The sequence below is a fragment of the Eulemur rufifrons genome, chromosome 12, assembly GCF_041146395.1.
Source record: "Eulemur rufifrons isolate Redbay chromosome 12, OSU_ERuf_1, whole genome shotgun sequence".
NCBI lineage: Eukaryota > Metazoa > Chordata > Mammalia > Primates > Lemuridae > Eulemur > Eulemur rufifrons.
This window is the reverse complement of record NC_090994.1, coordinates 11,239,756-11,252,168: the sequence shown is the minus strand read 5'-3', so window position 1 is coordinate 11,252,168 and position 12,413 is coordinate 11,239,756. Positions and strand designations below refer to the sequence as shown.

At 44.0% G+C, this 12,413-nt stretch overlaps 1 protein-coding gene across 2 annotated transcripts; it reads left to right on the top strand.

Moving 5' to 3' along the window:
• The first annotated feature begins 206 nt into the window (after positions 1-206).
• Positions 207-3,607, top strand: LOC138393748 (arylamine N-acetyltransferase 1-like). 2 transcript variants are annotated; one of them, XM_069485191.1, is made up of 2 exons: positions 207-285; positions 2,479-3,606. In XM_069485191.1, exon 2 carries the CDS (start codon positions 2,485-2,487, stop codon positions 3,355-3,357), a length of 873 nt encoding a protein of 290 aa, XP_069341292.1. In that variant the 5' UTR covers positions 207-285; positions 2,479-2,484; the 3' UTR covers positions 3,358-3,606. The 2 variants fall into 2 exon arrangements, with proteins under 2 accessions (XP_069341292.1, XP_069341293.1); XM_069485192.1 differs by having other exon boundaries at positions 211-271; positions 2,479-3,607.
• The last annotated feature ends 8,806 nt before the right edge of the window (positions 3,608-12,413 follow it).

Below are 12,413 nucleotides of genomic sequence, written 5' to 3'. Positions count from 1 at the left end.
CCCAGGGAGCAGGAACTATGTGACATACAAGGGCACACCCCGCCAGCCTGGGGCATGGGGGATCATTGCATAATAGGACGCTCCACATTTTTTCCAATGCAAATACTTGAGTAAGAGGGACACAGGAGCAACCTGAGGTCCTGCAACTACACTTCCCAGAGATCTCTGGGGGCGGGGCCATTTGAAAGCCAATAAAGGCACCTTCTCTGCAGACCTTAGAAGTCAGAGGATTGCATTCAACCCGGTTCCTGCTGCAGGCTGAAGTAACCCAGTGAGTAGAGCTTCGTAAGTACCTTGCAGTGTGCTTTGAAATCGGGATTTCATGCTATCTCAAATATGTGTACGGGAGACTGGATTCTGCACCATGCCTGAATTTCAAGTTCTCAGGGTGTTCAGAAAGTTTGGCTGGCACATAGTAGAATCTAATGCTATAACCACACTACAGCATAACTTTAACAAACGCTTGATTTAAACCGTCTGTGTTCAAGTCACAGACAAACCACTTGGTACCCATGTGAGAATGTGGCCATGTCGTTTAGCTTCTGCAAAACTCAGTTTCTCCATCAGTAAAATAGAGCTAACAATACTGAGTACTTCAAGGGGTTGTTGTGAGGTTTAAATATGTGTAATAAAAAAAAACAAGAACCACTAATGTGTTTAAGAGAACTTCCTCAACTGGATTTCCCTATTGGATACTTGTGACATGGGAGTCCACGCTCCTCTGTCCTCAACAGGGTGTGTCCCAAAGAGCCCAGTTAGTCCTGCTGACAGCAAGCTCCTAACAGTTCCTGATCCTCTTGCATTGGCTGATCAGAAAACCCCTAAGGGCCCCCCCGTCCAGGTTGTGTGCATTGGATTGTCCGCAAGGTCTAGGGGAGCTTCTGGGGGAAGTTTTGTCTTACTGCAGGGAGGCTTAGTGAGGCGTGTCTCCAGGAGCCATAAGTGACAAAAATTTAACTCCTTCACTGTCAGACTGAGGGCATCCCCCCTGAACACACACGTGCAGGATCCCCCAGGAGAGAGGAGCCTGCCTGGGCCATCAGCCCCGGGCGCTGCGGGCGAGATGGACCTTGCTCTGGTCACTGCTCCCGTGTTCCCGCGTGATGCAACACGTCCGCTCTTTGCTCTTCTCTGATCAACTGCTCTTTCCCTCTGCGGGCCGCTCCTTTTAGTGCCTGAACATGCTTAGGTGTCAGCAAAAGTCCCTCAGTAAAGTCTCATTATTCTACTTATGTCACATGCCATCCCTGAGCCAAACATCGGTCCTAGCGAAGATGTGTTTGAGTTTGTCCTTCCTAGTTCGTGTGACGATCCGTGGAGCTCACGATGGACGGCTCCTTCTCCATACAGTAGCCAGAAATGTCCCACGGATTATGGCAAACAGTGTTCAAATTAGAACCCTCCCCTCATCCCTTTTCATTTAGATTTCTTATCTTAGAGTAAAATCAAACTGCCAGCACTGGCCCCAAGGTGACTGTTACCTGTCTGATACCATCTCAGTCCATTCTCCCTCTCACTCACTCTGCTCCAATCACCCTGGCTTCCTAGATGTTTCTTTCTTACTTATTTTTTTTTCCCAATAACTTTGGTACAAGCTACATGTTTCTTTAATACTCTACATAAGTTCCAGTTTAGAGCCCTTTTACTCTCTGATCCCTCTGCGTGGAATGTTCTCCATACATACCCACAGGGCTTATTCTCTAGCATCCTGAAAAGTCTTAGAGAGTCTTTCTCTAACCACCGTATTTGACATTTAAGCTTTCCCTGTGCATTTACTAGCCCCTTCCATAGCTTTAGTTTTCCCCGGGGCACTTACCACAATGTAACAGATCGAATGTTTTATTCGTTCATTCAGTTCAGTCTCTATGTCACTCCGACTCCCACTAAAATGTAAGATTTTTGCGGGCAAGCAAGCTCTAAATCAGTAGCAAACACGTGATTGTTATTCAGTAAACTATTTATTGAATGAATTAATCAATTAATGAGTGAGCCAATAACATTCTTTGAGTGAAGAGCTTTGACTATATAAGTTTCAACAAAAGGGGAAATCAAATGTGTCATGTACCTTGAGTACCATATCCTCTGTTGTATAGTTCTGCTGCTTACAGCAGAAACTGTTTCTAAAGCTACTTAATTGATACCAACTGGAATCTCTTTTTTATTCATCACCAAGAAAACCAAAACAAGATATTTATCATTTGGCTCATCATTTCTTCTGGATTTCTAGCTTTTCATGCCTGGAAGATAGAAGAAATGGTAGTACTTTCCTTACAGGATTCTGAGACTATTAAGTGAACTTGTGCCCGTGAAAGGATTTTGTAGAACAAAGCACTAAACAAGAGAGTTCTTAATACAGATACTTGTAATCATAGAGTGTTTTTCCATAGGTAAAATACATTATACCTATAATTTGTCTACTCAAAGAAATCCACGTGCAAAAGTAATACTGTCTATCTTTGTTTTGTTTTCCTTGCTTAGGGCATCATGGACATTGAAGCCTATTTTGAAAGAATTGGTTACAAGAACCCTAGGAAGAACTTGGACTTGGAAACACTAACTGACGTTCTACAGCACCACATCCGGGCCATTCCCTTTGAGAACCTTAACATACATTGTGGGGAAGCCATGGAATTCGGCTTACAGGCCATTTTTGATCAAGTTGTGAGAAGGAACCGGGGTGGGTGGTGTCTCCAGGTCAATCAACTTCTGTGCTGGGCTCTGAGCACAATGGGATTTGAGACCACAATGTTGGGAGGGAATGTTTTCATACCTGCAGTTGACCAATACAGCAGTAACATGATTCACCTTGTACTGCAGGTGACTATTGGTAGCAGGAAGTACATTGTTGATACTGGGTTTGGATTCTCCTTCCAGATGTGGCAGCCTCTGGAGTTAATTTCTGGGCAGGATCAGCCTCAGGTGCCTTGCACCTTCCGCTTGAGAGAAGAGAGTGGAATTTGGTACCTGGACCAAATCAGAAGAGAGCAGTACGTTCCAAATGAAGAATTTCTTAATTCTGATCTCCTGGAAAAGAATAAATACCGAAAAATGTACTTTTTTACTCTTGAACCTCGAACAATTGAAGATTTTGAATCTGTGAATACATACATGCAAGAATCTCCAACATCTGTGTTTAAAACCACGTCACTGTGTTCCTTGCAGACCCCAGAAGGGGTTCACTGTTTAGTGGGCTTCACCCTCATCTCCAAGAGATTCAGTTATAAGGACAATATAGATCTGGTAGAGTTTAAGACTCTGAATGAGGAAGAAGTAGAAGAAGTGCTGAAAAATATATTTAATATTTCCCTGGAGAGAAAACTTGTGCCCAAACATGGTGATCTATTTATCAATCTTTAACTTTTTAGCATAAGGAGAAAAAAAAAAAACCACTCTTGTTTTTATCATCCACCTGACCCAATTACCAACTGATGAATTATCACATTGCCTCTATACCTCCACATAATTTTGAAGAAAATCCTAGACATGAAATCATTTCACCCATAAAAATGTCAACATATATAACTAAATTGCTTTTTAATGAAACATAACACACCTTTTCAAATTAATAATAAAGTCATTGTAATGATAATCTGTGGGCATTTTGGGAATCCTCGTGATTTATGCTATAAAACCTTTAAAATTTGTTTATTATTGAATTCATAGAAAATTTTTACTGGTAGATGAAGTAGAATATTGTAGAAAAATTTATTGTCTATAAAGTATATTAAAATATTTTTGGCTAATATGTGAATCAAAGTTTTTTTTTTGAAGACTTAAGATGTTATGGGCCTATGTCATTGTTCCTCAATGAAGTCGTCTTCTCACCCTCTTTCTCGTCTCCTAGTTATATTCTTTTATTAATACTTCCTTGCATCCTTTGTCATAGGAGAAAGAATATGACCTTCTCTGTGTAGATCTGATTTGAAACTCTGTGGTTACTGGGTCAATTACTTTTTTTTTGTTCTTTATTTTATTTTTTTAAATTTCAGCATATTATGGGGGTGCAAATGTTTAGGTTACATATATTGCCTTTTCCCCACCCGAGTCAGAGCTTCAAGCATGTCCATCCCCCAGACAGTGCACTCCGCACCCGTTAGGTGTGAATATACCAATCCCCTCCTCCCTCCCCAAATGAACAACCCAACAGCTGATGAATGTTACTATATGTGCACATAAATGTTGGTCAGTCAATACCAATTTGATGGTGAATACATGTGGTGCTGATTTTCCATTCTTGTGATACTTCACTTAGTAGAATGGACTCCAGCTCTATCAAGGATAATACAAGCGGTGCTAGATCACCATTGTTTTTTTGTGGCTGAGTAGAACTCCATGGTATACATAGACCATGTTTTAGCAATCCACTGATGTGTTGATGGGCACTTGGGTTGTTTCCACATGTTTGCAATTGTGAATTGTGCTGTTATAAACATTCAAGTGCAGATGTCTTTTTTATGGAATACCTTTTTTTCCTTTGGGTAGATGCCCAGTAATGGGATTTCTGGATCAAATGGTGCAGATGTCTTTTTTATTGAATTACTTTTAAATCAGTGGCTCTGATTCCTCAGAGGTAAAATGGGGATAATACTGATATTATTCAGTGGCAGACCTAGTGTAAACTCTCAAAAAATATTTGTTAGATGGATGAATGAATAATGTCAATAAGTTTTTGGTACTGGATCATGATTTCATGGAAGTTCTCCTTCCATCTTGTTTTATGTCCCTGCAGCCTGAAATCCTGTCCCCACTGTCATCTGCCTGCTTCTTTCTTGATGAAATATTGATAGGATATCAATGCTTCAGATCTAAGAGTATGTCTTGGGCTTCGGAATATGAATCCTGTCCACAGTGATACCACCCTCAACATGCCCGATCTCATCAGAATATGAGTCTTTATTTATCTATAACTCAGATTTTCTGTTCATGGATTTCAGTATCAGGTCTATAGTTTGAAATGTAAACCGATTTTTATATCATTCTCCCTCTTCAACTTGTGATTGTTGTAATAAGGTTAAGAGAAAAGCAGAGACTGGAAGGAGAAATGTTAGTTAAGAGAATAAGTTACATTGTAGTGTGGGTATTTTATGTAGCTGTATATTGATTGGGATATACTATTATGGGTCAATATCTTAGAAAGAGGTGGACATGAGACCTTGCCACTTTTTTTCCTGTGATCTAGAAAGACTTGTGTATGTCTAGTACCCTCTCAGAGCTAGGAGGTTTAGGATGCAGTCTCTTAGATGGAAGCTCTAATGGTGGGATGCTCAACATATGAACAAACTTGTTCCAATAGGGATCAATAGACACAGAGTTACCACTGACATGACTGGGAGAGGCGGTTACCTTCTCTGATGTGCAGAAACCAGCACAGAGTGCCAAAGAAAATGAAGGAACAGGAAAATATATTCCAAATAAAAGAACAATATAAGTCTCCCAAAATTGACCCAAGTGACATGGAGACATGTGATTTCCCTGACAAGGAATTCAAAATCATGGTAAAAGCCGCTCACCAGGGTAAGGAGAACAATGCAAGAACAATCTGAGAATTTAAACAAAGAGAAAGTTTTTTTTTTTTTTTTTTTAAAAAGGTACCAACAGAAATTACAGAGCTGAAGTATACTATAACTGATCTAACTCCTTTAGCTTATCTTTTTCTTCTCTAGGTGTTTAGTCAGCATCTCTGACGAATAGGACACTAACTAAACCAGTACCACACCTATGGCCAGACTGCATAGAAAGATTTAGAATAGGTGTCTTAAGCATGAAAATTTGGGGAGATGATGCAATACCTAAAAATAATTTTTTATGCAACAATGTGTATGAGAACTTTCTGGGGTCAGGATTATGTTGACTGATTAGCACAGGAAGTTTTTAAGGAGGTTCAGTAAATATATTCAGGTCCACATATGACTCAAGAACTATGAATAGAGACATGAGCACATTGTAAGCATCAAGAGACTTTCCCTCCTAGTGGAGGTTTAAACTGTGTTCACAGTAGGCAGGGACTCTGCCTCATTTATCATTTATCCGGTAGGCACTTAGTAAATATTGTTGAATAAATGTGTGAATAGCCCCAGCTTCTGTCTAGTACAGTTCTTGACAAATAGTAGTGTTCACAACTTGTTTGCTGAATGATGGCATGGGGTATAACTATAACACATGCCTTACTGTTGGAAGGGAACGTACACATAGTTATCTTGTGCTACTGGGGTCAACTTTTCCCCACTCTACACCCACATCAAGCAGGCTCCTGAGTCAGCTGTAGTGGCCGCAGTGTAAGGTTCTTCTGTGCAAATAGCGTAAGCCTGGCTGTCTCCATGCCCCACCCATTCTGGAAAGATGGCAAGGTGCTTTCCCCAAAGGGGTGGCTGGAAAGATCCAAAGCCAGGAGTCCCTTGCTTTTTCAATTCCTGGAAGTAAAAAGCAGAAGACTGTACGTACACCCAGAACAGACTTCGGTTTTGTTTCTTACTTTTTCCTTTTGGCCATGACCAAGGGAGAGAAGCAGAACTGGAAACGAAGTGGCCTCACTGAGGAACTGGGAAGGGCTGCCTGTTGGCAGCAGCATCACTTGGTTGGTGCCGTGACTGAAGAAAGCAAGAGGGGAGAAGGCTGCCGGCGGGGCTACCATGGTCAGTGCTGCTGAGGCCAGGACGGGGCCGCCCTGGAGGATTTCACAGTGAACTAGGGCAGCGCACATGGCCACACAGGTGCCAGTAGGCAGGCATCAGTGGGTCCTGCAGCACTGTACCCCACAGGGTGACCAGGAGGTCAGGGCTAGGACTACTGTTCCATCGTCTTGATGTCACCCTCCTTCTCCAACCCCGCACCCAGCAGGCAGGCAGCGGCGTCGCATTCAGTTCTGTCTGCACCATTAAACTGTGAGGTCTTTTAGGAAAAACAATACCCACGTGCTTAATAAATGTAGTCCAGTGAATTCATAGTTTTGGCAATAGACACATAAATAAAATTCTAATTCTTAATATGTTAGTTCTTCCTCACAGTTTAGTACGCGAGCCAACTCCCAGCTTTTGGAATCAGTTGTTCTGGCCAGAGGTGAATTTCACTTGCTGCTAAGAAAGCCTATTATTCAACACTTTCTAACAGTAAAAGGATATTGTGCAGCCCAGGTGCCAAAAGAAAATTGTCACTGCCAATGTCACCATACTCTAATATTCAAGTTTCATTTGCAAGTGAATTCAACCCTCAGCACTCTCTTTGCCACAGGACTTAGAATATAGTAACAAATATCTTTTTTCTTTTTTAATTATTTTTTTCTCAGCAGGCAGGGTTTTTGACATGAACAGATGTGGAATCTTGGCCATTGCTATTTTCTGTTCCTGACTCTAGTTCTGATCTCCATCAGTCTGCCAGTCCTCCACCTGAAAACTTCCCAGCTCTCCGCCAAGGAAGGCATGTTCATGCAGGGAGAATCACTAATCCTTTTCAAGAACCAAGAGGAGTCAGGGGCAGGTATCCAAACTCTGGGATGCTGACGTTCTTGTAACCATTTCCTACCCACAGGGAAACCATTCAAGTCCTTCTCCATCAAAAAACAACATATTCATTTAAACTTCAAGTCATTTGGAACAAAGGACCAATCAATCCAGTTGGAATCTAGATGTACTGCGCATTCCATCTTTCGATCCTCTTTCTCCTTAACAACACACTCCTTCTGCGACACAGATATCCTGGTTTCTCCTTAATTTTTGGTAAGGGTAATCACTGACAGCTTTTCTCCCCTCTAGAGAACTCAGGCTGCAGCCACTCTGATCTCTGAGCTGGTCTGTCTCTCATGCCATCTGCACTATACATGCCCACCCCTCTTCTCTGTCTGGGGCTGGAAGGGCCAGAAAACGAATGACCTAGGTCTCTAAAAATGTCACTAATTCTCCTACAAAACCTGCAAAGTATGTTTTGTTGTCCCTATTTTATAGATGACAGTATGGAGACTCACAGTGACTAAATAACTGCCCAAAGTTAAACAGCTGATAAATGTCACGGTTGGATCAGTTAGTGTTATAGGCTGAACCGTCACCCCTCATAATTCATATACTGATGTCCTAACCCTCAGTACCTCAAAATGTGACTGTATTTGGAACAAGACCTTTAAAGAGCTGATTAAGTTAAAATATGGCCGTTAGTTAATCTAAGCTAACGTGGTGTCCTTATAAGGGGAGGAAATTTGGACACACAAAAAAAGACACCAGGGGTACACACACGCGCACAGGGGAAAGACCATGTGAGGACACAGTAAGGAAGTCTCCGTCTCCAAGCTAAGGAGAGAGGCTTCTGAACAAGGAGCCCAGTTGGCACCTTTATCTTGGACTTCCAGCCTGCAGAACTGTGAGAAAATAAATTTGTGTTGTTCAAGCCCCCAGTCTGTGGAATTTTGTTATGGCAGCCTTAGCAAGGCAAGTTAATACAGGTGGGAACGGGATTCGGCTGCTGGTGGCAGAGCTCTAATACCAACGGCTTAAAGTAGGGGTGGACAAACTATGGCTCATGGGCCAAATCTAATCACTGCCTATTTCTATAAATAAAGTTTTATCGGAACACAGCCATGCCCATTTGGTTACGTGTTGTCTGTGGCTGTTTTCGCTCTGCAATAGCAGAGTTCAGCAGTTGCAACGAGACCATGCGGCCCACAAAGCCTGAGATATTTTCTATATTGCTGAATTTTATGTACTATACTTTACCACAATAAATGATTTAGTATGTTTACTATACAGCCTTTTACAAAAAGTTTGGTGACCTCTGTCTTAAACAAATAGGGGTTTATTGTTTCACATAAAAGAGGTCTGGAGGCTAAAAATCCAAGGCTGGTGTGGCAACTCCCCCAAAGTGACCAGGCACCTGTGCTCCACCTCTTTGCTCCACTATTGTCACAGGACCATCTGTAGCTTGTATCCTCAAGATGCAAAACGTCTGTTGGACCTCCAGCCATCACGCTTGCATTCCAGGAAGGAGATGCGAACAAACAAGGCACGGAATCAAAGAGATTTTCCAGTGGCCCTGGCTTTTTAAGTGGTTGGCAAAGAAGAAATGAGGGCCTGGTTTCAGATAGCAGCAGTGGGGTTAGGAGAGATAAGGGAAGTAAAGACCCACTGGATGTAGGGGATGAGGCAAAGACACACACAGGGACTGCAGAGTTGGAAACGTGTCACCAACCTGCAGTGAGGTCCATGAGATGCGCACAGTGGGATGGGGCATGTGTATGAGGCACACCTCGCCTGGAAAGAGATTGAGTCTCCTTTGGGGCAGGGAAGGACAAGACAGGTGGAATAAAATCACAGGTATTGTAAAAACGTAGGTAATTCAAACTCGAACCGGCTCCAAAGTCATTGAGTTCTGGCTCCCACCAGCTGGTCAGCCCTGCAGAGCAAGAGAGAAACAGGCTGGCGTGTGCCTGTCGTGACTGGGGGAAGGGAGGGTGGAAGGTAGTTGGGGGAGGGAGCCGGAAATCGCAGTGGGTTTGAAAGGCACCAGTCATAAGTCAATTCCTTGCCTTAATCCAGCGTCTTAGTGAAAGAGCCTAACAATGAATTCTCTCATTATTTCCCAAATATCTGGTCTCTTTGTTGTATTCGTGGAATCACGGAAAACGTGATAGGGTGGTAAGGCTCATGAATCAGTTTCCCAAAACGAAGGCCTCAGAAGCAGAAGTTTTTCTCTGTTACCTTCTCTCTGTCCTCCTGCCTCTCCGTCCTCTCCTCCCCCTGAGGCTGGCCATGTAGCCATGGAAACTAGACTCCCTCTTCCCCCCATGGGTCATAAAAGCCGGAGCCCCTTTTCCCAGCAGAGAGACCTGCCCTGTTGGTAGGTCATAATGTAACAGAGTCAAAGCCCTGATGGGGAACAAAAATGTTGTACGAGTTGTCTCTTTAAACGCCCCCAACAACTCTTTTTGGGAATTAAAAACTGCACCTCTGCCCGAGCCCAGTAATCAGAAGGGGAGAGGAGTGTTCTTTGGTGTTTTTGTACCACAGCTGATTGCTTAATGGAATTGTCGGGGGCAGAGGTCGAGAGATTGTCTTCACCTGGGGATGGGGTTGATCGGGACCATCAACTGTCGTTAAACAGCAACTGCCCCAAGATGAAAACGCCTTCTAAAAGCGTTGTGTTTCTGCTTATAGGTAGGACAACTGTAAGATGCAAATCTGCCATTCTCCTCATTTGCCAGCAAATGAATACATTTCTCTTTCTTTCACCTCGAACCACTTATCCTCATTCTTCTGATGTGGCCTTGGGGAGAAGTGACAAACTTTCAGGAACAGAATTTGGTGCCCCTGGCTGGGCCCATGGGCACCCCAGGGGAACAGCACCCTGAGACTGCTGGACGAGGCAGGGAGCAGCCCTGGGTCAAGCTGTGGGTGGGAGCTTTGCCTTTTAGGGTAAGAGGGTGAGGGACCATCCCCAGCGGCTGCCAGAGCCTGATTAGCTCCAGGGAATTCGTGCCTCGCTCTGCTCTGAATTAGATCCAGCTGCAACCAGCTTCAACTTTGCTGAGGAAAAGGAAATGGATTTGCGAAGCGTCCAGACGCCTTGGCTGTGTGTCTGGGTAAGTCCCCCGGCGTGCTCGCCGAGACCCTCGATTCCACCCATCTGGGAGGTTTTCAGACCTTCCTGCCACTTTGTTTGGATTTGTTCGGAGGTGCCATTTGGGGGTGGAAGTCACGGTTGAGTGGAACTAGGGAAGCTGGTTTGGGTTTGGAGCGCGTTTGTATGGGTCCCAGGGAACCTGGGGGATTCCTTCTCCTTTGGATCAGGAGATGTTGGTTCTCACTTGAGAATTTGGTTCTCATTTGGATGGTTCCCATTTGTTGGAAGGCCTTGGCATTATTGGTTCTCACTTGAGAATTTAGTTCTCATTTGGATGGTTCCCATTTGTTGGAAGGCCTTGGCATTATTGTTTCGTCGTCTGTGTTTGTTGTTTGTGAGTTTTGTTTCAACATAGCGAAGTTCCCTCTGAAAGCCCCTTGGGGAGAATCTTGGCTACACGGCCAGCTTATAGCTGTCCGTCTAAAAGGGAACGGTGTTACCCTAATCCAGTGTGTGTGCTGGAGTATGGGAAGTTGCTGTTGAAGGAAACGTTAAATTCTTATACTATCTTACAACTGGAATTACTTTGTCAAAAGGCAGGGAAATGGGACGAGATCCCACGTGTGCAATCTTTCATGCAATTGCATAATAAAGAGGCTGAAAGGCCGGGTAATAGAAGTGGGGAGGGATTAATCAGGTTGGATCTCATGAGCCCTTTACCCACTTCCCCATTCACCACGGGCCTTTGCAATACTTTGTTTTAATTAAACAGATTCCCCTGGTCCGCACCTGCTCTAAGTTGGCTGCCAGGCACGGCGGAGGCCGCTCACGTGGCCCACCACCCCGTGGCGCGGGGAGAGGGGGGAGAGGGGCGCCCCCCGCAGCATGGGAATCATATTTTCGAATGATGACATTAAAAGTAATAATTACTTGGTTCAGTGATATTTTTAGAAATCATAAACGTTCTTCCTTTGTGCATATACAAGGAAAATTGAATCAGTGCCAGGAATTTGGATTGTATAAAAAGTTAGATGGATCCTCTCCCCAAAACTACTTACTCACAAGGAAACAAAGGAAGTCATGTATCATGATAGTATTTCTGTCTTATTACTGAAGTCAAGCAGAAAGCCAGCCACATGGCTATGGTCTCTGCAAAACACCGTTTGGGGAGCAGTAGAAGATGTGGAGTCCAAGAGACGCTCTCCTGCCCCGCTCCCCATTACCTGATGCCTGAGATTCTGCCGTGTGCTTAACACACGCCCTCCTTCTCAGCAGAGTTTCTCAGCATTGGCACTGTTGACATTTCGGGGTGGATCATTCTTTGTGGGAGTCTGACCTGTGCATTGTGGGATTTCCCTGGCCTCTACCCTCTGAATGCCAGTAGCTCTTCCCCCACCTCCGAATTGTGATGTCCCAAAATGTCTCTGGACATTGCCAAGTGTCCCCTCGGAGGCAAAATCGAAAACCTGGTTGAGAACCACTGCCTTAAAGACAAATGCCACTGTGAGATGTTGTCAGTCTCTCGTGAAGAAAGGGCCAAGGAGAACTGGATTGGCTAAAGTGGTGGGAGGATTGAACAACAGGTGTCAGGGAGAGTTTACAGAGGCACCTCACAGGGAAGGTCCTGGGTGCAGATAACAAGAGAACCACCATGCACTTTGCCAAGGATGTGTACTGTCCTGGGACAGTAACCGTCCTACAGCGATGGAGCTCACCACTGCTTGGTGTCTCCTACGGCATAACTATAGGCAATGCCAGATTGTGTGGTGCGGTGGGTGTTCTAAGCTCCCTTTACATGACCTTAGTGTGCTTTGAATTGACTGGTGGGAATTTCTTGGCTCATGTGAGTGGCATTGGCTGAAGCATGAAGT